The sequence below is a fragment of the Macaca mulatta genome, chromosome 4 (genome assembly GCF_049350105.2).
Source record: "Macaca mulatta isolate MMU2019108-1 chromosome 4, T2T-MMU8v2.0, whole genome shotgun sequence".
Taxonomy (NCBI): Eukaryota; Metazoa; Chordata; class Mammalia; order Primates; family Cercopithecidae; genus Macaca; species Macaca mulatta.
The window spans coordinates 43,221,226-43,249,036 of record NC_133409.1 but is presented as its reverse complement, the minus strand read 5'-3'; the positions used below and the strand labels follow the sequence as shown (position 1 = coordinate 43,249,036).

Genomic DNA, 27,811 nt, shown 5'->3' with positions numbered 1-27,811 from the left:
CCATCAGGACAAAGAGAACAAGGGAAACCAAGGATCGAGCAGGAGTGACTGGAAAAGTCTAGCTCTCTTGATATGATCTAAATATGGTGACGATCATCTATCTCAAAATGGTCTCAGTGAGGAATGACACCTCTCTCCCTTGAGGGTCTCAGAGTGGGATGATCCCTCTCTCCCATGGGGGTCTCAGTCTCAGTGAGGGATGACCCCTCTCTCTCATGAGTGTCTCAGTGGGGAATGACCCCCTCTCTCCTGAGGGTCTAAGTAAGGGACAAACCCTCTCCCATGAGGGTCTCAGAGGGAGATGACCCCTCTCTCCCATGAGGGTCTAAGTAAGGGACGATCCCTCTCCCATGAGGGTCCCAGAGGGGGATGCTTCCTCTCTCCCATGAGGGTCTAAGTGAGGATGACCCCTCTCTCACATGATGGTCTAAGTAGGGGATGGCCCCTTGCTCCTATGAAGGTCTAAGTGGGGGATGACCCCTCTCTCCACAAGGGTCTCAGTGGAGAATGACCCCTCTCTCTCATGAGGGTCTAAGTGAGAGATGACCCCTTTAATGATGGTCTAAGTGGGGGATGAGCCCTGTTTTCCTGGGATGGTCTAAGTTTATTGTTGCCTCTTTTCATGAGATGGTCTAAGTGTGTTGATTCATGAGCCCAAAACCGTGGAGACCCATGCAGAGCATGTCAGTCAACCCACAAAGAGCAGGACAAGATCCCTGAAACAGTGTCTAATTCCTAAGTCACAGCTATTCTTGCAAGGGGTATTTTAGTTAAAGGAGTAAATAAATCCTGTTTCGTGTAAGTCAGCTTAAACTAGTTTTTTTAATCTCTTGCACCCAACATATTTGCCAATTATACTGCCCATAAGAGCCTACCTGTGCACACAATCAACTATTATCCAAAATAGTAGGTACCCTAAGAGAGTCATGAAGGCAAGGATCTGAACCCAGACAAGCAACTGATCCTACTGAGGAGCTCAGGGAATGTTTCCTAAACAAGTCGGACCTTGCAGATTCTGAAAAGGGAATCCCAACAGAAGGACTAGCATGAGCAAAGGCAAAGAGAGAAGTGTGCCACACAGCATGTTCAACAAAGTGCTGCAGTTGACTGCCACTAGATCGTTGAATCTTGGTTGGGGAGTGACAAGAACAGAGGCTGGGGCTAGATTCTGAAGAGCATTCTGAGGAATTTACACATTAATCTAGAAATAAATTATGGGGGTTGAAGAGTGACAGGTGTTTTGTAATCTAAACAGTGATGGGCAGTGGAAATGGACTGGAGTGGGAAAGACAACAGGAAAACCTATCTCTATGCCTTTGTTCATGTCTCCAGCATGCTCTTCCAACAAATTCCTTATAGGGGACATTTTATTCATCCATATATCCCACTGCTCAGTACCAGGGAGGTCTTAATAAATGTTTGCTAAATAAAGAAGCAAAGGAAAGAAGGAACTCATAGCTTCCCCATTGTTCAAATGAAATCTGCTTCAAAAGCCCCACCAGCTCACACCAATTCTCCCCCAATCCATGGGCCCCACATTTATCCTCCCTTCTTTGACTTGTTTTCCTGGTTTGCTCAATCCAACTGCATAATGAATGCCCTGCACTATTATTTAACTATTTCATGCACTTCCGTCTTGTCTTGCTAATTACAGAACAATCACTGGAAAAGGAAGCACATCCACTCAGGCTGGTTTTTTTCAGACTTGACTCGAATAATCTACCTGCCTCAATGCTCAGCCTCCCCAATGGCTTTAAAGGACCTAAACTCAGCAACGTTGTGGTTTAACTTAATAAGACGTTGATGTCAGTATTCAAACTTATTAAAATACTAGATTAATCTCCTCCTCCCTGTTTATCTAACTCTGCCTAATTTGCAGCAAAATAATAACGAATACTAGGAATGGCATGTTTAAAGCACAATTGGGCCCTGCTTTATCATGTTACCCAGCCATCTGTGACCCTTCATTAGAGGCATTTTGGAATCTAGCTTTGAACCACTCTGCTGAATGACAATGGCAACGCAAAAATAGTACTGTGGCTTTAAGAGCCTTGATGCTCTCTCAGATTTCTGGTCCATTTTTCTCTAACAGTAAGCTAAAATGGTCAAGTGCTGGTTCTACCTACAAGACAAACTTCCTAGACAATATTCTAGACAATTTTGTGACGATAGGCACAGGTTTAAAAAAAAAAAGATGCTGCTATAATTGTACACACACCCAAACATGTGAATTAAGACCATCTACATATTAAGAGTCACCTAAACCACTCTCAAAATTTTACATTTAGTGGAAAGCCTGCTAAAGGCTCTTCTCTATCTCAGGCTGCATCAACGCACACACAGTGTCATGACAGACAGTGATGGTTCTTGGTTGCAAGGGAAAGGGAGTCAATTTCATTTTTCAATTGAGTGGCAACTGAGACATCACATCAGGCTCCGGCAAGGCAAAGCGAGGAGCCCGCAGAGCTAGCTGCGCTGGCTTCTTCTTGGCCTTTCCTTTCTAAAAAGCAGCACCATCACCCGAAGTATGCTTCTGATCTATTTGCATTACCATTCTGACCATTTTGATTGCCCAAACCCAGCCTAATTGAAATGTCTTTCCGTTTTTTTCCGCTGCTGAGTTCTGCAACCTGAGTCTGAAGAGAAACACAAATTTGCTCCCTGGAACTTATTTCAATGCTAGCACAGCTCACAAACCTAAAATCCCACCTGTCTGACCGGCAGACCACAACAGAATTGCAGAGGTAACATGATCCCCGCCCGCATGTTATTTTTCAAGTGCAATAACCATGAAAGCTAACACTTAGCAAGCTGACCTCTATCAGGAAAATCAAACTAAACAAGCCTTTCCTTCCTGGTTCCACTCGCCAAGGATTCGACATCAGGGTTGTTGGTTTAACTTCCCTCTTCCCCAGAGGCGCTTCGCTATCAGGCCCCAGGTTTCGCACCGGCTCCGGGTCCTGCCTAACTCGGCGATGGGGAAGCATCGTCCCCAGCGCCGGGACCGGGAGAAGGGGGCCACCAGGAGGGGAAGACAGCGGTTCCCGGGGAAGGTTTTGGAGAGTGAAAGAGACCGGAGAGGCGGCGGCTGATGTCCACGCCCGAGCCAAGACTCTCAAATCCCACATCAATTTCCCGAGGCGACTCTCGCAATCGCGCGAAGGGCACCCATGACCGACGCTCCGCGAAAGCCCCACGCGCGGAGGCGCGGGTTCAGCCCCGGCCGCGCGGCCCTCCCTCCGCGGCAAGCAGGTACCGGGCGCTTACCCAGGGCCCAGGTGCAGCTCTCCTTGATGGCTTTGTACTTGCTCCCGGACGCCTCCTTCTGCAGCTTCCTCAGGATCTCTTCCATCTTGACCTTCCAGGCGCCGGGCCTCCGCCCACAGGGAGAGAAGCGCGGGCGAGCCGGGCCGTGGACGCCGCCGCTGCCTGGCCCTGGGCGCCTAGGCGGCCGCCGCGCGCGCCCCCATGCCGCCCCGGCACGGCTGCTGATGAATCACGCCCGCTCCATGCCGCGGGCCACGTCAGCCCCGCGCCCCGCCCGCCGCCCCGCCCGCCTGGGTCAGGTGCGCTCCGCTCGGCGGCGGCTGCGGGCTGGGACTGGAGAGCGAGGCTGGAGGCCGCTGACCTGACCGCCGAGGCAGGCCCCGCGGGCGCAGTGCTTCGCGGAAAGGTGGGGACGGATGTCCGGAGCTGGCGCGCCAGCCGCCGGGAGGGAGCGCCTGCTCGGCAGCGGGCGGCGGGAAGCAGGCGGGGAGGGGCCTCCCCGCGGTCCTCGCACCCCCTGCGCCGACGGTGGCCGCGGGCGGAGTCGGAGCAGCCCAGCCCTGACACCCGGACCCCCAGCGTGGTGCAGGCGCCGCGCCCGCTGCATCCCGTCGTCTGCTAACCAGAAAATTCTTGCGTTCAGTCACGAACAGCTTTTTTGGGCCACTCCCTGTGCAGCGTTGCATACACTGTGCCCCTGCCTGCAGAGAACCTCCAGTCAAGCTTTCAACACGCGGCGGGGCGGTGGGCTGAGGTGGGGCTGGGGTAGAACTTGATACGCCCCAGGAAACCAGGCCCAAAGAGGCTGAGTTACTTCCCAGACCAAGAATGGGTCCCCAAACACGTCCTGAATCCAAAGCCGCTTCCAAAAACCTCTCTCCCCTCCTCTTCCCGTCCTCTCCTGTGCTGAATTGCTGCCCTCTGAAAAATGGTGTGCACAAGGGCAGCCACAGCAGAGGGCCGCTCATTGGGATGAAAACGGGGAGCCCCAGGAGGCTCACGCGGGCGGTGGGGAAGGCAATGTGACAGGGCACCCCGTGTTTCCTTTTTCTTTGAAAATGTTCTGTGGTGGAAGTGAGGATGATGGACTGCAGAGAGGCACACTGGCAGCTGGGAGAACAAAGGTTCTGCAGGAATCTAGAAACCAAGTAGGCCAAGGGTGGGTAGGAGGGGAATAAAGGAAAGTATGTCAAGAGATATTGAAGGGTGGAAGCAATAGGATTTAATGACAGAATAGGGGAGAGACGGCGTAGATGGGATGGCTTCCAGGTTTCTTGTTTAGGAAATTGGGAGGATGGTGGCCCTATTCTCTAAGTTAAAGAAGAGGAGATAAAAAGGGTTTGGATTAGGGGGGATATATGAGTTCAGGTTTGAATACGTTCAGATTGAAATGATAATGAGATACTTGTAGGTGTTTTTTGTTTTTGTTTGTTTGTTTGTTTGTTTGGACAGGAACTCAGGATAGGGCTCTGGGAGGGATGCCAGTATTTGAAGGGTGGTAAATATAGGGAGTTGTTGATGCCTCGAGTTTGACAGAGGTTGCACAAGAGAGGGAGTGAGGACCCCCCTAATTCTCAAATGATGGGTACAGGAGCAAGGGCCCAGGGAGGAGGCTGAGAGGAGCAGTCCGAAATCCGAGGTGTGGGGGGTCAGCCAGGGGAGGGAGTGCCATCGGAGGGTGTCCAGCACATGTGGATGTTAGACTTCTCCTTCGGCACTCTTGGTACTGAGGAGGCAAAACCTACAAAGTCCAGCCCCAAGGATCTTTCTACCACTACCCTCACGCCCAACGAAGCCATCATTTACAGAAAGGTTAAAAAAAAAAAAAAGTCAAAACACTGCAGCCGATAGCATACTTGGGTTAAAGAAAATTGTTAACTATTTGGAAAAATACATAGATCACAACTTTATATCATGTAGCAAAATAAATTACAAATGTATTAAAGAATTAAATTTAAGAATTAAATGATGAAAAGTTTAGAAGAAAGTATAACTGAATATACTTATCTTAATACATTAAGGTTATTTCTAACAAACTAAGGCAGAAACTGAAGGAAAAAAGGTCAATAGATTTGACTATCTGAATATTGAAGACCTTTATGTCAAAAGTTCCATACAAAATTAAAAAGCAAATGACACTCTGAGGGGTGGATTGAAGGAAGAAAAGATGATAACTCTAACTCTTAATTATATGTGGATTTATATTTTTTAGTCTATTTTACAGTATTTACTATTTTATAATTAAAAACAATTTTGCTTAAGCTGCAAACTACGAAAATATTTATAATAATGTCAGATATATAAAGTTTGAATAGCTTTGTTTAAAAAAAAAAGCTTTAACAAAGAATTAACAGATGCTCCTTCTTTTTTAAAAAAGCCAATAAATATAAAGTCAGTGTACAGAGGAGGGAATACATATAACCCCATAAACTTGTGAAAAATGTTCTAGTGCCTAATAAAGAGCACAAACTTTTAAATAAGATGCTATTTTCTATTAATCAAATTGCCTAAGAGATTTTTTAAATGTTATTGAAGGAGCTGAGCAACAAGGTCCTCTCATGTCTTGGGTGCTGGTCAGAGTGTAACTTGATACTACATTCCTGGAGGGAGGGAGCCTGGATGTGTATGTAGCATAGGTATAGCTTTGACTAACAATTCCACTTTTGGGAATTCATCCTAAGGAAGTGATTATGGAAATGGATAAGGATCTTTCTACAAGGATTTCAGTGTGTCTTTCAGTTCTAAAAAAAGAGAAAACTAAATATGCAACAAGGATATAGATAAATAACCCATGATATATTCATAAAGCATCATATTATATAGTCTTTAAGAATAATGTGGGGGACTAGGCATGTTGGCTTATGCCTGTAATCCCAGCACTTTTGGAGGCTGAGGCAGACAGATTGGTTGAGCTAAGGAGTTCGAGAGGAGCCTGGGCAACATGGCAAGACCTCATCTCTACTAAAAGAAAAAAAAAATTGTTTCTAATTTAAAAAGAATAGGAGAGAAATATTGAATAATATAAAAAGTGGTGTCGGGGACAGTGGCTCACACCTGTAATTCCAGCACTTTGAGATGCCAAGGCAGGTGGATCGCCTGAGGTCAGGAGTTCAAGACCAGCCTGACCAACATGTGAAAACCCCCGCCTACAGTAGAAATATAAAAATTAGCTGGATATGGTGGCACATGCCTGTAATCCCAGCTACTCGAGAGGCTGAGGCGCAAGAAGCGCTTGAACAGTGAGGCGGAGGTTGCAGTGAGCTGAGATCGCGCCACTGCACTCCAGCCTGGGTGACAGAGCAAGACGTTATTTCAAAAAAAAAAAAAAAAGAAAAGAAAAAAGAAAAAAAAGATGGCTTTTACTATATACTTAAGTAAGAAAATTGTAAAATGCCATGTACTTCTGTATACTACATGATTCCAATTTTATTATTTAAATATTTGATATAGACATATATAAGTTCAAAAATGCATACATATATACATACATATCTATGAAAAGTACACACAAATTATTAAGTGATTATCTTTGATGGGCTTATGGGTGAGTTTATTTTTCATTAAATATTTTTACTTTTATAATCAGAAGTGTTATTTTTTTTAAAAAGTGGCACAAAAATGAAATAAAAGTAGTATCCAGGCAACTAGGTCAACATCCAGAGAAAGGACAAAGATAAACACAGAAAATGGTATAATGGACGTAAGAGAGTTAGGATGCCGTGGAAGCCAGACCCGGGAGAAATGATGACTGCAGCCTGGTTGCAGTGGATTAAGAGCCAGTGAAATCACACGGATCAACAACCCAGTTGATGGCTATGAAGGAAAGTAAACACTTTTCTACTGTCTTTCTATAACTCACAGTAGAAAATATGCTTTGCATTGTCATCTAGTATACACATACATGTATAGATATGTTAAAAAACTGAAACAACAGTTTTAGGTATAAAACAGTACTTACTGTTAACTATAATAGTTACTATTAAGTATTATTTCATTCATTGCAGCAGGCATACTTGCCTGTTCCTAAATTCATTCTAGGTTGCGGGCATGAGGACAATGCTACCTGTACAACCACAGTGGTTTGTACTGTGATGCCTATTTCTTCCCAATGTTTTTAATTTTCTTGCTAAAAATTCTGGCTCACACAAATAAGTTGCTGTGAATGCTATTAATAACAACAGTGAACTCTGTTTAGCAATGGAAAGTCTTCTTTAATCTTTTATTTTATTATTTATTTATTTATTTATTTTATTTATTTTTTATTTTTTTTTATTTTTTTTTTTGAGACGGAGTCTCGCTCTGTTGCACAGGCTGGAGTGCAGTGGCTGGATCTCAGCTCACTGCAAGCTCCACCCCCGGGTTCACGCCATTCTCCTGCCTCAGCCTCCCGAGTAGCTGGGACTACAGGCGCCTGCCACCTCGCCCGGCTAGTTTGTTTTTTTTTTTTTTTTTTGTATTTTTTAGTAGAGACGGGGTTTCACTGTGTTAGCCAGGATGGTCTCGATCTTCTGACCTCGTGATCCGCCTGTCTCGGCCTCCCAAAGTGCTGGGATTACAGGCTTGAGCCACCGCGCCCGGCCGTCTTCTTTAATCTTAATCTAAAATGGTTATAAACTTATAATCATTCTTCAATGTATTAAAATAAAATATTAGTGATTAACTTTCTTCTTTGAGTATCAGCTTTAATATGGATTCAGGATTTTGGAAAGCAGATCTTTTATCAATTTTTTCCTCAATATTTCAAATTTCTCTTTTTGAAATGATTAAAGTTTATAAGAGACTTGTAATATAATTAATAGCATTTTTCTATTCAAAATGTCTTCATTAATTTTCTCTTTATGTGTTACAAAATTGTTGACACATAGTAACCACAGTGATTACTTAAAATTTGTTAGTGTTGGATATATTAAACATCTTTAAATATATTGTTACTTTTTCCCTGTTGATCCAAATTCAGTTAGTTTAAAATGTCAAAAAAATGAGTTCTATATGCAAATTCTTTTGGTGAAATATCATTTTCAAAATGCCAAATGAGATTGCTTTTCAAATAGAAAAATATGAATCCCATTCCTGAGTTCATATAATTTAATTAGTACTTTCCTTGTAACAATCAGTAACTTCAGTACGATGCAACATATACATGTTATTTGATGGAAAGGCTAAGTTGTTTTAACAAAGACCCAACAATGCAGTGGTTTACAAAGCATAGACATTTACTTCTCTCTTAAATTAAACCCTGAGTCAGTAGTCTAGGTTGGTGCAGCAGGTCCCAGGAGATCATTAAGTGACCATGTACCTTAAATGTTACTGTTTCCTCATCCCGCGGGGGGGTTGTTCTCATTTGTGTGTCTCAGAGATATGTCCCAGGCACATTGTGTTCTAGCCCATAGGAAGAGGAAAAGAGAGCAGAGGAGTCCATGCCTCAGAGGCAGAAGTTACACAAATCTCATATATTGCATTGGTGAAGACAGAGTTGCAGAGATATACCTGAGTAATCACAGCTCTGTTCCTATGGCATAGGGAGGGGAATCATTAGTCTCATCCACAGATCCCATTTCTGAACAAAACATATCAAAAAGTGAAGGTTCCCTTAATAAAATTAAACAACTATCACTATTTTTGTTTTCAAGTCCAAGAGATTCAGTACAATTGTTAGGATACAAAATCTTTGTAATGTATAGAACATAGATTTTAAATAATGTACAGAGTAGCTTCTAACAATATTTTAAATTATCTTTCTATGTTTCCTGGTCATATTTACTTCTGAATCACTCACAATTCCATTACAATATTCCAGTTGAATTTATGTTTCTCAAGTAGTCTTGTGTTAGGTTAAATGGAAACAACACAATAAATCCTTTATAAAAGTCCTATTTTCATACATATTTGGCATAAACTGAAAGTCTAAGTAATGTGAAATATTAGTGTTCTCATTAAGTGGAATTAAACAACCTGTGTCTGCCTGTATGTGCCTAATAAGTATAAATTCTATTCTGTATATTCTTTAGAACTATAATATGTTATGACCTAGAAGTATAATTAAATTTATCTGCTGATTTATCAAGAATCATATTCACTATAACCATGTATGCTGAGAATAACTTTTTTAGAAGCTGTTTAATTTTTTTCCTTTTGCTGCATATATGTAACTAATTATGATAGTAATGCTTTTTCATGAAAACCAATGTGAAATAATGTTGACAAATTTACATATTTTTTTCTTTCTTTGAAAATATTTGAAGGCCTTATGAACAAATTTGGCTTACTATATTTCAAATGATTTTTTTTGGAAGATCTTAAGCTTTTATTTACAAGAATGTCATTACAAAGAGTACATTCTCAGTGAGTTTTGAGTAATTGACAAGCTACACTTTATCATTATTAAAATGATTTGCACTTCTTTGGCTTATAGTTCAAATAATAGAATTTATTAATTTAAAAAGACATTTTTCTTAATGTTGTCACTACATACATGTCCAAATCTGGCAGTTCTGCCAGAACATGCCTCTGCGTTTTCCACAAGATTGTTTTTATTTCTTCTAATAATAAAATAAACTGTGTTAAGGATAGTTGGTATAACTTTGATTAAAATGTACAGTTATCACAAAGTTGAAAAATGCCTAACAATTATGCCTAATTCAAAAAGCACATTGAAAGGTTCTAGCTCAGCCAAACCTTGGTGGAAAGTCTTGCTGCCTTTGCCAAGACTAGATGAAGTTCTTCTAAACCTCACTTTATAATTAGCTATAAATTAAATTGACATAAAATGAAACTATAAAACATGAACTCTCCTGATACAATTATGATCAATTCCAGAAAATCAGCTGAGACACCAATGAGCAGAAGAGTGACTGGCTGGCCGTTCCCAGCCAATGCATATATTCATTACCTCCCATTCTCCAGCTGTCACTCAACACAGTTGTTTGCAGGATTTGTGGCAATGTGGACCGCTCTTGCTAGGAATATACGTGTTGCATTCTGATATCGTAGGCTCCATACTAATTCATTTCTTAATATATTTTTATCAAACAGACTCATTAATTTCACAACCCACTCATGGGAAGAAGCATGAAATTTGAAAAACACCAGACCAGAGGAAAATTTGTGATTAAACAGCCTAATGGTAGGGAGTATATTTATACAATGAAAAGAAAAAAAGACATAAAAACAGGGTTGAAAAAAGGCAGAAGGATGCCAGCCTAATGGGGGAAACAAGTATGCTAAGAAGATGGGAAAGATGGTACCTAGAGTATAGACAGAGTCATTGCCCAGTTAGGGGATGAAGGCCAATTTACAGATCTGAATGGGGGGTGAAGATAGAAAGCTGATTTTTTTATATTGTTTAGTTGTTGATGTAGAGACAGGAATTTGTGGGAGCTACACCTGGTGACTTCTGGTTTTCTCATGAAACAAGAAGACATATGCTGAATGTAAGAGGAGAAATGAATAGATGGAGGACCCAAAATTCGACAATAAGAAAGAGAGCTGACTAAGGATGTGTAGAAGGCTTCATGAAGTGTGGAGGACCCAAGTAGTTCCCTCTTTGTGAATGCTTGGGAAGCAGTCCCAATCCCACAGAATTTTCATATCTGACAATATCTACTGAATTTGCCATTGCTTCAGATCTTGACCACCTAGGTTCGTGATGCTAAATCTATACTTCCAGCTCAAATCTTTGTTATGCTTGTTTTACCTGATACTTAAATCATCGATCTTTTCACTTACTCTAATGCTTGATTCACAGAATACAGTAGTAAAGAAACTTGTTTACAATATAGAATTATACCCAAATATGCAGCAGTATAATCAGAAAGTAAAATAAGCATATTTTTGGATTACATTCCATTTTGAATTAAATTTAGATGAGTCAAAAGTATTCAATTTGAATATGGTTTATAAAATTATTTATGATCTTCAGCATTTAAAAAAAGGTATTTAATACTTTTAAGTAACTTCTATAAAATATTGTATACCTTTCTTCAAGGAAAAAATTTAAATACCCACAAAAAGGGGTAACATTAAAAATTATTCACTTTACTTACAATTAAAATGATCTCTTTACTTACAAAATTAAATGATTAAAAATGATCTATTTACTTACAAAATGATTTCCCATTTTAGCAATAATTAATATGCCCTTAAATATGAGACAATTGGACTTTTGCTTCTGGCTGTGATACAGCTTGTATCAGAACCACTTACTGTTGAAAGCAGTTATAAATCTGGATTAAAAAATTAAGAGGAGCTGTTTGAAGGCATCTAAACAACCAGGACAGCCAGGACTTGAAGGAACAAGATCTTAGAGAGAAGGAGAATGTACAGAAGTGAGCCTGATGTTATTTGCTTCTTTCTTTGAAGCATTCACTAGTTCGCCTCATAGTGCACAGAAGTCAAGCTAAATATGGTGTTCTAGAGATACCTGGGAATACAAAAATTGGAGTAAGAGAATTTGAATTGAGGAACCAAGGTGATGGGGAAAAGGAAATCATAACAGTAGTAAGGCTATATAAAATTATACATAACATTATAAATGACAACCTCACAATGCCTGCCACCTGCTTGTTAATAAAATTTAAATGTTTTGATAGCCATATCTGTATATGTAGACATATATGTATTTGTACATATGGTAACTTTTATATAAATGATGTAAATGCTGTTATACATTCTGCTTCCTTTCGCTGTATGGTTTGTCACCGACAATTTTTCCTTTTTAATGGCTGCTTATTATTCCATTGTATGACTCTAGCAAACCATTTAATCCATCTATATTGTTGGATTCCAGCTTTTACTATTATAAACAAGACTGCAGTGAACATTGCTGTGGTTATTGTATTACCTACCTATTAGAATATATTCCTAGAGTAAACTCCTAGAAGGGGGAAGTGCTGAGTCAAAAAGGATATACAGTATGAGGCCAGCATTACCGAAACCAGACAAGGACAAAACAAAAAAAGAAAACTACAGGCCAATATCCTTGATGAACACAGGTGCAAAAACCCTTCATGTAATACTAGCAAACCAAATCCAACAGCACATCAAAAAGATTATAATACATCATGATCAAGTGGGATTTATCCCAGTGATGCAAGGATGGTTCAACATATGCAAATCATTGTGTGATACACCACATTAACAGAATGAAGAACAAAATCCATATGATCACTTCAATAGATGCAGAAAAAACATTTGATAAAATTCAACATTCCTTCACGATAAAAACTCTCAACAAATTAGGTATAGAAGAAACACACCTCAATACAATAAGGGTCATAAATTACAAACCCACAGCTAACATCACATTTAATGGGGGAAAACTTGAAAGCTTTTCCTTTAAGAACTGGAACAAGACAAGGATGCCCATTTTCACCACTTTTATTTAACACAGTACCAGAAATCCTAGGTAGAGCAAGTAGGCCAGAAAAAGAAAGAAATGGCATCCATTGAAAAAGACGTCAGATTATCCCTATTTGCAGATAACATGATTTTACATATAAAAATACCTAAAGACTTCACAAAAAAACTTTCAGAACTGATAAATGAATTCAACAAATTTGCAGGATACAAAACAAACATACAATAATCAATAGCACTTCTGTACACTAATAATAAACTAGCCGAAAAAGAAATCAAGAAAGCAACTCCCTTTACAATAGCTGCCAAAAATATTAAAATACCTAGGAATAAATTTAACCAAGGAGGCATAAGATCTTTACAATAAAATCTATAAAACACTGATTAAAGAAACTGATGAAGACACAAACAAATGGAAAGACACAAACAAATGTTCATAGATTGGAAGAATGAATATTGTCAAAGTGACCATATTACCCACCCAGAACAAGCTACAGATTTAAAGCAATCTCTATCAAAATACAAATGATATTCTTTGAAGAAATAGAAGAAAATTCTGAAATTTGTATGGAACCACAAAAGACTCACAATAGCCAAAACAATGCTGACCAAAAAGAACAAAGCTGGAGGCATCATGCTACCTGATTCAAAACATATTATAAAGCTATAGTAACCAAAACAGCATGGCACTGGTATAAAAATACACACATAGACCAATGGAACAAAATAGAGAACCCAGAAATAAATCCAGATATTTATAGCCAACTGATTTTTGACAAAGGTGCCAAGAACACACACCAGGAAAGCACATCCTCTTTAATGAATGGTGCTGGGAAAACAGAATATCCATATGAAGAAGAATGAAACTAGGTCCTGCTTCTTCACTTGATCTTAGCCAAAAGGCTGAGAAGCAATTAGATCCCTATTTCTCACCACATACATAAATCAACTCAAAATGGATTAAAGACTTAAATGTAAAACTCAAAACTGTAAAACGATTAGAAGATAACATAGAGAAAACACTTGATTTGGGCAAAGATTTTATGGATAAGACTTCAAAAGCATAGTCAAGAAATGCAAAAATATACAAATGGGATTATATCAAACTGAAAACCTTCTGCATGGCAAAGGAAACAACTAACAGTGAAGAGACAACCTGCAGAATGGGAGAAGATATTTGCAAACTATTCATCTGACAAGAGATATTCAGAATATATGAGAAACTCAACAGCAGAAAAAGATCTGATTTAAAAAATGGGCAAACAAACTGAATAGACATTTTTCAAAAGAAGACACACAATGGCCACCAAGTCTGTAAAAAAAATAAAAGCCCAATATTAGTAATCATTAGGGAAATATGATATCATATTGCCCTAGTTAGAATAGCTATTATCAAAAAGACAAAAGATGCTTGTGAGGACACAGAGAAATGGAAACTCATCTACTGTTGGTGGTATTGTAAATTAGTACAGCCATCATGGAAAACAGCATAGAGATTCCTCAGAAAACTAAAATTAGAACTACCATATGATCCAGCATTCCCAATACTGGATATTTATCGAAAGGAAAGTATTATCACAGCACTATTGTAGCTAAGATATGGAATCAATGTAAGTGTTCATCAATGGATGAATGAATAAAGAAAATGTGATATATGTACAAAACAAAATATGATTCACCCATAAACAAGAATGAAATCCTATCATTCTTGGCAGCACAAATGAGACTAGAGGACATTATGTTAAGTGAAATAAGTTAGGCACAGAAAGATAAACACGGCATGTTCTCACACATATGTGGGAGCTAAAAAAGTTGAGCTCATAGAAGTATAGAGTAGAATTGTGATACTAGAGAAGGGGGGCAGGGGGATAGGGAATGTGTGGTTAAGGGTTACAAAATTACAGCTAGATAGAAGGAATAAGTTCCAGCGTTCTACAGCACTGTGGGGTGACTGACTATAGTTAGCAGTCATTTATTTTATATTTTCACATAGCTAGAAGAGAGGATTTTAAATGTTCCCAACACAAAGAAATGATAAATGTTTGAGGTAATGAATATGCAAGTTACCATGATTTTGATCATTACACATTGCATATGTGTATCAAAATATCACTCTGTACTCCATAAATATGTATAATTATTACATGTCAGTTAGAAAATTTTAAGAGAATTCTAAGTGATAAAAAGGATTGTGCTATAGTTTGACATTTTTTTCTTCCATAGTAGTATACAGAATAATGATACATCTTATGATCAATGCTATGTTGGGTTTGTTGAAGTATCAATTATTAAAAATTGAATATAGAAAGACTGCTTACGTTCTTAAAGCTTATTTTGTTTTGTTTTTGATAGAATAAACTCTCACGAAATAAGAAAAAATGTTTACATGGTTAAAGGGTTTGGCAACATATTGTCAGACTCTACTCAAGGAACATCAATGTTTGCGTCTACCAACAGAGCACAGAAAGCCTGTATTCTGTCTTCAGCATCACGATGTACTGAAGATCCTTTTCCCCTTGGCCAATTTATTTGTTGAAAAATATATATTTAATTTTTGTTTTAGTTCATAACTAAACCTAAAAGGTGAAGTTGAACATCTTATTTTTATTGTTTATTCTCTGACTTTTGTGTATGTCCTTGGCCCATTAAAAAATCAGGTAACTCTTTTATCAGTTTATAAGAACTATATGTATATTATGGATAGTAACTCTTGTCATATAAATGTTGCAATTTTTTGTCATTTTTTAAAAACTTTGTTATGACTGTCTACATAGAAATGTTCAATTCTGTGTGTGTGTGTGTGTGTGTGTCTCAATTTTGTGGCAGAATGCTCTTTATTAAATTGCTTTTTATTATTACTAGCAGTAATCCTCTAGAAAACCATAAAAGAACATTAACTTCTTCACAGACTTGAAAATAAAGGAAGAGCTGGAAGACTGTGATCTACTTAGCAGTAACTTCAGCAGAAGAAAACATGGATATGGCTATAGATGATAACATTGAAAACAGAAGTACATAAACCTGTGAAAGAAGAGGGAGGGAATAACTGAGAATATGACTTGGAAAAGTCACCTCTGAGGTTTTATACTGGCAAGAAATTCTCATTCTTTAGAATGCTCCATACTTCATCCCCATTCATTCCCCAGGTCTTCCCTTCTTGAAGGCTCCACAGTAGGCCATAGGAACTTCCATAAATAATTTGGAACAGGGAGAATCTCCAGTTCTGATATTATGTACACAGTAAAGGGAGATGTATTCTTAGAGTTCCAATTTGAAATGAAGAATAAATTCTCCTATAGGAACATTATTCATGGAGATTAGGTTGCTTACATAGACTCTTACTGTGCATAAAGACAAGTATACCGGCAATTACAAGTTGCTTTCCATTCTCCGGCATTTGAACGTCCTTCTAATTTTGGAGAAATTCCTAGAAAAGTTCAAGAAAGAGCCCTATATCATACTATGGCATAGGTTTTGTTTTTCTTTTTCTTCTTCTCCTTCTCCTTCTCCTCCTCCTTCTTCTTCTTTTGGCAGTTAGAAAGTCCTGTGACTCAAACTTGGCCAAGCAAATGTGCCCATTTGGGACTCTGATTCTGTACCAAATGCCAAAAGAAAAAAAAAAGGAGACAGAGACATAAGTCCCAGATAAGAATGCTCCCAGAATAGAAGAATCACCACTTCTATTCGACAGTGTATTGGCTAAAATTCTTAGACAGCACAATGAAACAAGAAAAAGGTACAAGAATTAGGAAAGGAATAAATGAATCAGTCATTTACAAACGATATAATTTCAACATGGAAAAATCAAAATAATCTACGGATAAATGGAATCTACAGGTAAATTACCAGATTCCGTGAGTTCAAGATTTCTAGACATAATACCAACATAAAAAGAAAAGTGCATTTCTATTCAACAGTAGAAAGTGTTTTAATAGTATGAAATAATATAAACCATCCAGGAATAAATGTAAGAAAAATGTGTAGGTCCTTGGTACAGAATTACTGAAGTTTTTATTAAAGAACTTTAAGGAGGCCCAAGTATATGGAGAGACACATACAGCTCAATAGAGAAACAGGTAAAAGACATGAACAGTTATCTCATAGAAGAGCAAATGTGTATGGCTTATAAACATAGGAAAATACCCAAACTTGGTAGTAATCACGGAAACCTAACTTAAGACTATACTGAGCTACTCTGTTGCACCCACTAGCTTGACAAAAATAATAAAGTTGGGTTCTACCTGATGTTGACGGAGGTGTGGGAAAGTGAAAAAAAAGTCGTCACTGCTGGTGGGTATATAATTATTACAGTTATTTTGGAAGATAATTTGCTGTCACCTAGTAAAGTTAAATATTCACATTCCTTATTACTTAGAAATTCTACTTTTGGCCGGGTACAGTGGCTCACGCCTGTAATGCCAGCACTTTGGGAGGCCGAGGCGGGTGGATCACAAGGTCAGGAGTTTGAGACCAGCCTGGCCAACGTGGTAAAACCCCATCTCTACTAAAAATACAAATTAGCTGAGCATGGTGGTGCACACCTGTAGTCCCAGCTACTTGGGAGGCTGAGGCAGGAGAATCACTTGAACCCAGGAGGTGGAGGTTGCACTGAGCTGACATCACACCATTGCCCTCCAGCCTGGCAATAGAGCGAGACTCCATCTCAAAAAGGTAAAAAAGAAAGAAAGAAATTCTGCTTTCACTATAGACCTCAATGAATTATTTAATATGTACACCAGGAGGTGTGTGTATATAATTAGCAGCATTGTTGACTGGGGGAAAAAAATTCTTACTTCTTTAACAGTAGACAGGATAAAGTAGTTCTGGTATATTAATACCATAAAGCAGTGGACGTGAACAAACGATAGCTATTTCACACCAACATTGAAAATATATAGTGAGCAGAAAGCATGTTACAAAGGAATACATACAGTGTGATTTTATTTATATAAAGCACAAAAACAGGCAAAAGTAACAATGCTAGATCTCGTATAGGGACACAAATCTATGATAAAACTATAAAGAAAAGCAAATCCAGGGATTGGCCACAGTGACTCATGACCGTGATCTCAGCACTTTGGGAGGTTGAGGTGGGAGGATCACTTGAGCCCAGGAGTTCAAGACCAACTGGGGCAACATAGGGAGACCCCATTGCTACTGGAAAAAAAAAAAAAATTAGCCATACATGGCAACAGGTACCTGTGGTCCCAGTTACTTGGAAGGCTGAGGTGGGAGGATCGCTTGAGGCCAAGAGGCGGTCGAGGCTGCTGTGAGCCGTGATCACACCATTGAACTCCAGCCTGGGTGACAAGAACAAGACCTTGTCACACATACACACACACACACACACACAAAATAGAACAAATCCAGAAAACTTAGTTACCCATGAGATGAGGGCAATGAGGGGAAAATAATGAGAAGAATACTAAAGGACTTCAAAAGAATAGCTTAGCAGTAGCTACAGAAGTGCTCACTTATTATGCTTTAAACTGTACCTAAATGTTAAATCCCCTCGTTATTTATTTTTATTTTATTTTATTTTTTGAGACAGGGTCTTACTCTATTGCCCAGGCTGGAGTGCAGTGGCTCAATCTCAGCTTACTGCAACCTTCACCTCCTTGGTTCAAGTGATTCTCCTGCCTCAGCAAGTAGCTGGGATTACAGACGTGTGCCACCCAGTCCAGCTAATTTTTTTTTTTTTTTTTTTTTTGAGACAGAATCTCGCGCTGTCACCCAGACTGGAGTGCAATGGCACGATCTCAGCTCACTGCAACCTCTGCCTCGCAGGTTCAAGCAAATCTCCTGTCCCAGCCTCCCGAGTAGCTGGGACTACAGGGGCCTGCCACGACGCCTGGCTAATTTTTGTAGTTTTAGTAGAGACGGGGTTTCACCATGTTGCCCAGGCTGGTCTCAAACTCCTAAGCTCAAGCAATCAACCTGCCTTGGCCTCCCAAAGTGCTGGGATTACAGGTGTGAGCCATTGTACCTGGCCAAATCCCTCCTTTATATGTACAATTTTTTGTTGTTGTTGCCACAACTTAGTAAACTGAAGAAGAAGGGGACAGTTTGGAACTCATTCTCTTGGTGTTATGGCAGCAGCACCCAGCATCTGGTGGCAATAGTGGTGATGGGGCCAGGTGTGAGCTGGGTGTGAGGCTGCCTGGTTAACTCACCAGCACACCTGGAGATGTAACCTGGTCTGTGTTTCCATTGCTTGATCTTCTTTGGATTTGGCCTGTTTTCTAAGCCTAGTTCTTACATTAAAATTCTGCAAACTCCCAAACGGCCTTCCAAAAAATTGTCTTTTCTGCTTCAGTTTATCAGAGATGGTTGCTGCTGTTTACAATCAAGAAAAAATATAATTGCAATGGAGGGAAGTAAACAGTACTTACAGAAGCATACAGGAGGGGCACCTAGCCCAGACTTGTGACTTGGGAGGCTCCCCACAAGTAGCAACATACAAGCCCTGACCTGAATGAAGAGTGGAAGAGAGCTCAGTGTTGGAAGAAGAGCATGAGGGTTCCAGGCTCCCCAGTGCCTCCCCTGCCACGTGGTTCTAGTTACACCAGGTCCCAGCCCTTCCTCTGCATTAAATACCTCTTTTCTTTAAATACCTAAGACAAGCCCTCCATTTTATTTTATCTCTTAGCAGCATTTGCTATAATGGACCACTCTTTCCTTGAAACCATGCTCCTTTATTAGATTCTACAAAGCCACATTTGCTTTGTTTTCTTTTTATTTGTCCGGTACTTTATTAGGCTTCATTTCTGGCTCTCTCTATTTGCTCAAACTCGAAAGATTAGATTAGTCTCACCAGTCAGTCCTAGCCCTCTTTTTTGCCTTTCTCACAGTCTCTCTCTTTCTCTTTCCCTCTCTCTGCCCTCTTCTTCTCTGTCTCCCCATCACTGCCCCAACACCCCATAAGTGATCAAATCCACTCTCAGAGCCTTTGAGGCTATCACTATGCTGATCATGCTCCAGGTCAGGTATCTCTTCCAGGTGCAAGTAGTTTCAAAGCCGAGAAGGAAGGAACCATGTCTATTTTGCTACATATGCAATACCTAACATGGTGCCTGGTACACAGTGGTTGCTCAATTAAAATATTCATGAATGACTGAGTGAACAATTATACTTACATTACTCCAGGTGTCTAGAAACATCTATTTATATTCTTATTAGATCTTCTGTCTTATATTAAACCTTAAGTTTCCATTTGCTATGAAAAAAAGCTGTTTCTAACTTTTGGAAGCAGTTATACTTTTAGATAAAGAATTGTGTTTTGTTGGCAAATTCCAGTAGACCCATGGACCCAATAATTTATTCCTATTAGATGTTCTCTCTTATATTTTAACCTTTACTTTCCATTTACTATGGAAAAAAATAAGCTATTTCTAATCTTTTTGAAGTAGGTATACTTTTAGATGAATTGCATGCAGTTTTGACAGTAAATTCCGATAGACCCACAGATTCAATATTTAGTGGTTGGAAGAAACGTGATTTTCTCTTGGAACTAAGTAGTGGATTCAAGAACCAAACAGAACCGGACTTCACCTCTCTCAATCTCAAATGGCTCTGACCAGTGGCTGGGTATAAAAGTCAGAGGGAGGTGGGAAAGAGAACTGGAATCAACACACATACCTGACCTGTAGGAACTTGGGTGAAACTGAAACAAGTAATGTCTACTCCTCTGATTAAAACTCTGATGTGTGGGGCTTAGACTCTAGGGTCCCTGCACATGGTGTAATAACCTGTGCACTCTAAATGGCGGGCTGAGCTCCTCTGGCTATGGGGTAGGATGGGTGCTGAAAGTCAAGAACTCTAATCCTGGGCCTGCTTTTCGGAGAAGAAACTTTTGGTCATAAGAGTAGAAGGAAATGAAAATTTCCTCTTGGTCAGTAAAGCTATCTGGGCATCTTCTCAACTGCTCTGATCCACTTTTGTCACACACAGAAATTTATTCTGCAAAAATGTTCTGTCTTAACCAACACTAAAGACATTTTTAAAGAACTTCAGGATGAGGAAGACTGAGTTTCTCCTCCTGTGATCAGTTATTTTTTTTTTTTTTATTTGGGGAGGACAAATAAGTGTATTGTTTTATAAGTACAGACCATGCCCCTTAGAAGCTTAAGAGTTTAATGCACAAACAAAATAGAAGTGATTGGACAAACCATGTGTATTTTCCATCTTCACGCTGCTGATAAAGACACACCTGAGACTGGGGAATTTATAAAGAAAAAGAGGTTTAATGGACTCACAGTTCCACGTGGCTGGGGAAGCCTCACCATCATGGTGGAAGGTGAAAGGCACATCTTACATGGCGGCAGGCAAGAGACAATGAGAGCCAAGCAAAAGGGGAAACCCCTTATAAAACCATCAGGTCTCATGAGACTTATTCACCACCATGAGAACAGTATGGGGGAAACTGCCCCCATGATTCAGTTATCTTCCACCAGGTCCCTCCCACAACACGTGGGAATATGGGAGCTACAATTTAAAATGAGATGTGGGTGGGGACACAGCCAAATCATATCACCATGTGTTTGAAGGAGAAAGAAATGCTGCTTGTCTTCATTGCTGGTAGATCCCTTGAGTCAGCTGCAGGGATTCCCAGAAAGGAACAGTTCCCTTTTCATCCTTACAATTGGACCAGGCTTTAATATTAAAGGGAAAAATATGCATCCAATTTAATATTTTGTCAAATAAAAAGAAAAATTAATTTGCCATAAATATTAATGTTCACTCTACAAGTTATCACCAATTTCAGAAGGTATTTTATTAAGTCTGTGCTTAGGAGCATTATAAATGGTGGCTATATTCTCAAGCAAACTCACAAAATCTCATTTAATTTATCATGGGGCTGAAATATTCTTGAGTATAGTTTGTAGCATTTCCAGAAAGAAAGACCAGAGCATCACCACCTTATATGCTGAGTCCCAAGCCCTGAGACTCTTGAGTCCTGAGGCTCTTAGATTTCTGATGCTTTTGGCAATAGGGTGGAATGGGGTATAGGTGCCACTGGCCTGAGAGGTCTGAAAGCAAAGCAAGGAAGGAGGTGGAGAGCGCCCAGAGGATCCTGGTGATCTCCACAGCAATGGTAGGGAAGGGCTCCATGGATCCAGGTGTCAACGACAGAGGAAGGTTCCTGGAGCACAGGACATCAGTGATAGCTATGGGAGGACTTTGTGGGCAAGTGGTAATGGTCATTCATTTGTAAGTATTATTAAGCCAAGAGCTTATTAGTCACGTTTGTACATATAACCATTTCTAAACATTTTATTCTAAGTATTTTATTATTTTATTTTGAGACAGGGTCTCACTTTTTCACCTAGGATGGAGTGTAGTAGCCTGATCTTGGCTCACTGCAGTCTCAACCTCCTAGGCTCAAGTGATCCTCCTACCTCAGCCTCCCAAGCAGTTGGAGCTACAGGCACATGCCATCATTCCTGGCTAATTTTATATATTTTTTATAGAGATGAGATCTCACTATGTTGCCCAAGCTGGTCTTGAACTCTTGGGCTCAAGCAATCCTCCTGCCTCAGCCTCCCACCAAAGTGCTGGGATTACAGATGTGAGCCAGTGCACCTATCCGTCTAAGTATTTTAATTGAAAATGCTTTGTTAATTCATTCAACAGGTACCGTGTTAAGCCTTACAGATACAAAGATGAAAAGGCATATATGACCTTCAGAATCACCTGTGGAATATACACCACTTCTCTCAAATATCAGTATTTGACAGGGGTTGTAGAGCAGATACTAAGACTTGGAAGACTTAAGTAAGTGCCTGATTTGGAAGACTAAAAGAGTTCTAAATTTTTTATTCTGAAGTGATCCATAGATATTAAATACCACATGAAGAAACGACAATGTTGACATTTGTCATAAAAATTCAATTTCTAGACATTCTTATACAAAGTTATTCATATCTTCATTTAGGTGAGCTCTTTTTTTCTATCTATACAAAGAGGATGATTAAAATATGAATCTTGGAATGGAAATTCTGATTGATTGGTAATTACAATTAAATTTTCTGTGATGTCCATAGCTTAATTTCAAAAATTAAAAGGTAATACACAATTTTATAATGTTTAGATTTTATAAAATATCAACTCTTCTACAGAAAATAATAAAATTAAAAGCAAATAACTGAAAAAGGAAATGACAAATTGAGAAAAACATTTGCAAAATATATGAAAAAGGTGTATTATCCCTAGTAATGGGGTATTATATGAGAGGAAAAAGAGCAATGTCAAAGGAAATTGCACAATAGGAGGTACATATAAGAAATACAAATGGCCAATAATGAAAAGTGTTTAAGTTTCATGATCAAAACTGAACACATCATTCTCCTAAAAGTGGTCCTCTTCCAGAATACCCTGGGATTGTATCACCACAAGCCCTACAGCCAGGAATCTCGAACTCTTCCTTGCCCCTGGTACCCAACGCTTCTCCAAGTCTTGTCTCCATAGGACTCACAAATCCGTTCTCTTTTTAGCTTTGCTGACACCACCTTGATCTAAGCCAGCACCATCTTTCTCCTAGATGCTGTGGTAGCCTTGAAAGGAGGCTACCCACATCCACCCTGCCCCCAACTTAAATATTTTCCAACCTGAAACCAGGTGATTTTTTTCAAAATGTAGATTTTATTATGTGACTTTCTTGCTTAAAATATTTTAATGACTTCCATTGTTCTCCACATAAAGATCAGAATCCTTCAACAGATATGGCCAGTGGAATATATGAATATGAACTTACCATGAATGACAAGATCCTGAGTGATGTGGTGACTCTTCCCTCTCCAGCTCCATCACAGCACTGTGCTGGCCCTGGCTTGTCGCATACCGTCCATGTTGGCTTTCTTTCTGTTCCTAGAACATACACAGTGCCTTGGCATGTGCTATTTCCTCTTTCTGAAATTCTCTCTATGCCTGCTCTAGTTCTCATCTATGCTCCCCTGATTAGCTGATGACTACATCACTCAGTCATCATTCTTTCAGGGAAGCTTTCCCTGACTTCGTAAGATCCCAACTAAGTTATCATGTCAATCTCTTGCTTATATACTCATTGTATTGACTCACTGTCATAACACTTATTACAGTTGTAAATTTATATTTATATTTATCTGTGACCTTTGATGTCTGTCTCCCTCACTAGAGTGTAAGCTTCTAGTAATCAAAAAAATACAAATTATAACAAATTTTCCCCCTTTGAGATTGTCAAAGATTAACAAAATTAATAACAATCTTTCTTTCTGGAAGGCAGTTTGCATGTTCTGTCTCTCTCTTAGGAATATAGCCAAACCAAATAATTTTGGAAACATCCAAAAATGTTCAATGTTCATTAATAGAAAACTGACTAAACAAATCATAGTACCTTCACACAACATGTTATTCGATGTGAGTAATGTCAATCTCTCTCTGTTGATATAGAAAGATCCCCATAATACATTTTAAGAGAGAGAAAGCCATGTAAAAATAGTCTGTACAATACGATGACATTTTGGGAAAAATACGTGTGTGCTCCACTTTCTATGGTGTATAGATACATAGGAAAAATCTGGAAGGAGAGTAACAAAATGTTAATGATGCTCATCTCTGGGTTGTGAGATTATGAATTATTTTTTACTTCCTTCTATGCAACTTAACCATCTGAAATATAATGCATATGCTTTATATTCATAATCAGAAAAGCACCTATTTTTTAATACAAAAATAAGACTAAAAATGTCAAATCTTTCCTTTTTATCAAATCTATCTATCTATCTATCTATCTTTTTATTTATTTATTTATTTTTTTGAGGCAGAATCTCTCTCTGTTGCCCAGGCTGGAGTGCAGTGGTACAACCTTGGTTCACTGCAACCTCTGCCTCCCAGGTTCAAGTGATTCTCATGCCTCAGCCTCTCAAGCAGCTGGGACTACAGGCACGTGCCACCACACCCAGTTAATTTTTGTATTTTTAGTAGAGATGGGGTTTCACCATTTTGGCCAGGTTGGTCTCAAACTCCTGACCTCAGGTGATCCACCCACCTTGGCCTCCCAAAGTGCTGGGATTAGAGACGTGAACCACTGTGACCGGCCTCAAATCTATATTAAATATTTTTCGTTTCACACAACTCCATCTGAACCTAATTTGGAAAGGAAATTCAGAGGTAACCTGCCTCCCAACACAGAAGAAAGCACCCTTATCCCTGGCAACTGGGAATGCAGTCTTTAGTCACACAGATGGAGATGCCCTACTTCTTTTGCAAAGGACTCATTTTTTTTTTTTTTTTTGCAACTCTTAATTGTTAGAATGTTCTTCTTTTTATTGAACCAAAATCTGTCTCCATATAACAGTGAAAATTTCTTCTGTTTATTCATCATAAGATTAATGCTTAGTATAATGCCTGCAGGATGGCAGGGACTTAGATACTTAATGACTTATGAGTTCTTTAAGATAATTAAAATTTTCCCCTACAGATTTATTTCATGATTCAACAAATCCCCTCAGCTCCCTAAATTGTCTTAATTCAGTGGGGGTTCAAGATCAAAACACATCCAGTTTCTCCTACTCTGATGTTCTTTAGTCATGAATGTCCCTCTTTCTAAAAGACCCATAGCACTCTAGATATGGGTTGATTAGTAAGAGAAAAGACAGGCTATTATACTGTTTGTAAAATTAATACTGTCTAAAGTTTCATCACCTTTTAAAATAAGCATGCTATATTGTAAGCCCATTTTAAGTATGGTAAATTAACACTCATTCAGAAATCTTCTTCCACAGAAACTATTCCCAAATAAAATCTCCTCCACTGTGACCTGATATAATTAATTTTTTAAAATTTTAAATTGACTTTATTGAGGTAAAATTTGGATATAATAAAATTCACTGATGTAATTGTACATTGAGTTCTGGCAAGTATATATAGTCAGTAGGCATGACCACAATCAAAATATGGTATAGATCAATTGCTGAAAAAGTTCTCTCATGCCCCTAGGCAGTCAATCCTTTTTCCTTTCCTTTATTCCTGAATCATTGTTAAAAAGACTGCCTTTTTTTCCACTGAATGGCCTTGATATCTTTGTCAAATATCAATGAAGTATATTTGTGTTGGTCTATGTCAACCTGACTGGCTTAAGGAATGCCCAGATAGCTAGTAAAACATTATTTTTGGGTGTCTGTGCAGATGTTTCCAGAAGAGATTAGTGTCTGAATCAGTAGATGAGGTAGAGAAGATCTGCCCTCGTCAATGTGTACAGGCATCATTCAATCTGTGGAAGGCCCAATAGAACAAAAAGGCAGAGAAAGGGGGAAATGTCTCCCTCTTTGTAAGCTGGGACAGCCATCTTCTCATGTCCTTGGACATCAGAGCTCCTCGTTCTTGGGCCTTTGAACGTTGGGACTTACACCAATGCCCCCATATCCCCAATTCTCAGGCCTTTGGGATTGGACTGGGAGTTACACAATCAATCAGCTCTGCTGGTTCTCAGGCCTTCAGAATTGGACCAAATTATACCACTAGATTTTCTAGTTCTTCAGCTTGCATACAGCATGTTATGGACTTCTTGGTCTCCGCAAACATGTCAACCAATTCCTATAATAAAATCTCCCTATAGTGAGATTCGATAGAGATAGACTATATCGGTTCTGTTTCTCTGGAGAACCCTAATATAATCTATTCCTGGATTCTGTAATCTGTTTTATTGATCTCTATAGTTATACTTATGTCAGTACTGTACTGTCTTGGTTACTGTAGCTTTGTAGTACTTATTAAAATCAGGTAAATAGTGTAAATCCTTTAACTTTGTCCTTTCATAAGAGTTGTTTTAGGTATTCTAGGCCCTTTACATTTCCATATAAATTCTAGAATCGGTTTGTCAATTTCAATTAAAAAGTCATCCGGGGTTTTTTTTTTTTTTGGAGTTGTGTTGAATCTATAGGCAATCTTTCTTTTTTTGTGTTTTTCTTCTTTTTTTTTTTCAGATGGAGTTTCACTCTTGTTGCCCAGGCTGGAGTGCAATGGTGTGATCTTGGTTCACCGCAACCTCCGCCTCCCTGGTTCAAGTGATTTTCCTACCTCAGCCTCCCGATTAGCTGGGATTATAGGCATGTGCCACCACGCCTGGCTAATTGTGTATTTTTAGTAGAGACAGGGTGTTTCCATGTTGGTCAGGCTGATCTCGAACTCCTGACCTCAGGTGATCCACCTGTCTTGGCCTCCCAAAGTGCTGGCATGAGTCACTGCGCCCGGCCCTGAATCTATAGACAATCTTTTGAAAAGTTAGTATTGCAACAATATTCAGTCATCTGATCCATTAACATGGTAAATATCACTATTCATTTTGGTCCTCTTTAATTTCTGTCAGCAATGTTTTGTTATTTTCAGTCTTGTACATGATATATTAAATATGTTTATATTTCATTTTTCGATGCTATTATAAACTGTATTGTTTCTTAACTTCAATTTCCAATTGTGTGTTGCTAGCATGTAGAAATACAATTGATTTTTGTACATCTTATAGACTTAAGGTAGTCACTTATTAATTGTACTGGGGTTTTTTTTGTAGATTTTTATGGTTTTCTATATAGATGTTTATGTCGCCTACAATGAAAGATTGCAACATACTTTTTCCTTTCCAAATATATGCCATTTATTCATGTATTTTACATAACTGAACTAGCTGAGCGTCCAGTGCAATGTTGAATAGAAATGGCAAGAACAGACATCCTTGACTTTTTCCTCATCTTAAAAGGAATTATTGTTTTGTCTTTCACCATTAAGTATGATGTTAATGAAAGTTTTTTGTAGATGGCCTTTATTGAGTTCTGTTCCTAATATTCTTAGGGTTTTCTCATAAATTGGCATTAAAAATTTTCCAATGCTTTTTCTACATCTATTAGAATGTTTATGTATTTCTTTTCTTTGGCCCTTTTAATGTGGAGAATTACACTGATTGACTTTCAAATGTTAAACCAATCTTGCATTCTTGGGATAAACCCCACTTTGTCATGATTTATTATCCTTTTTCTATATTGTCCAAGTCAATCTGCTAATAATTTAAGAATTTTTGTGTCTATATACTTAAAGGATGTTGATCTCTAATTTCCCCTTATAACGTCTTCTTTGGATTTGGTGTCAGGGTAATAATGGCTTCATAAAATGAGTTAAAAAGTGCTTCTTTCTCTTCTCTTTTCTAGAAAAGTCTGTGTAG

General features: G+C 38.9%; 1 protein-coding gene across 2 annotated transcripts in view; it reads right to left on the bottom strand.

Moving 5' to 3' along the window:
* ARFGEF3 (ARFGEF family member 3) overlaps positions 1–3,500 on the bottom strand; it is a 182,374-nt gene extending 178,874 nt beyond the window's left edge. For both annotated transcript variants that reach the window (XM_001095348.5, XM_077999463.1), the window contains exon 1: positions 3,268–3,500. In XM_001095348.5, the coding sequence (XP_001095348.3) occupies positions 3,268–3,352 (85 nt within the window). In that variant the 5' untranslated portion in view covers positions 3,353–3,500. The remainder of the gene's footprint in view (positions 1–3,267) is intronic.
* Between the last annotated feature and the right edge of the window lie 24,311 nt (positions 3,501–27,811).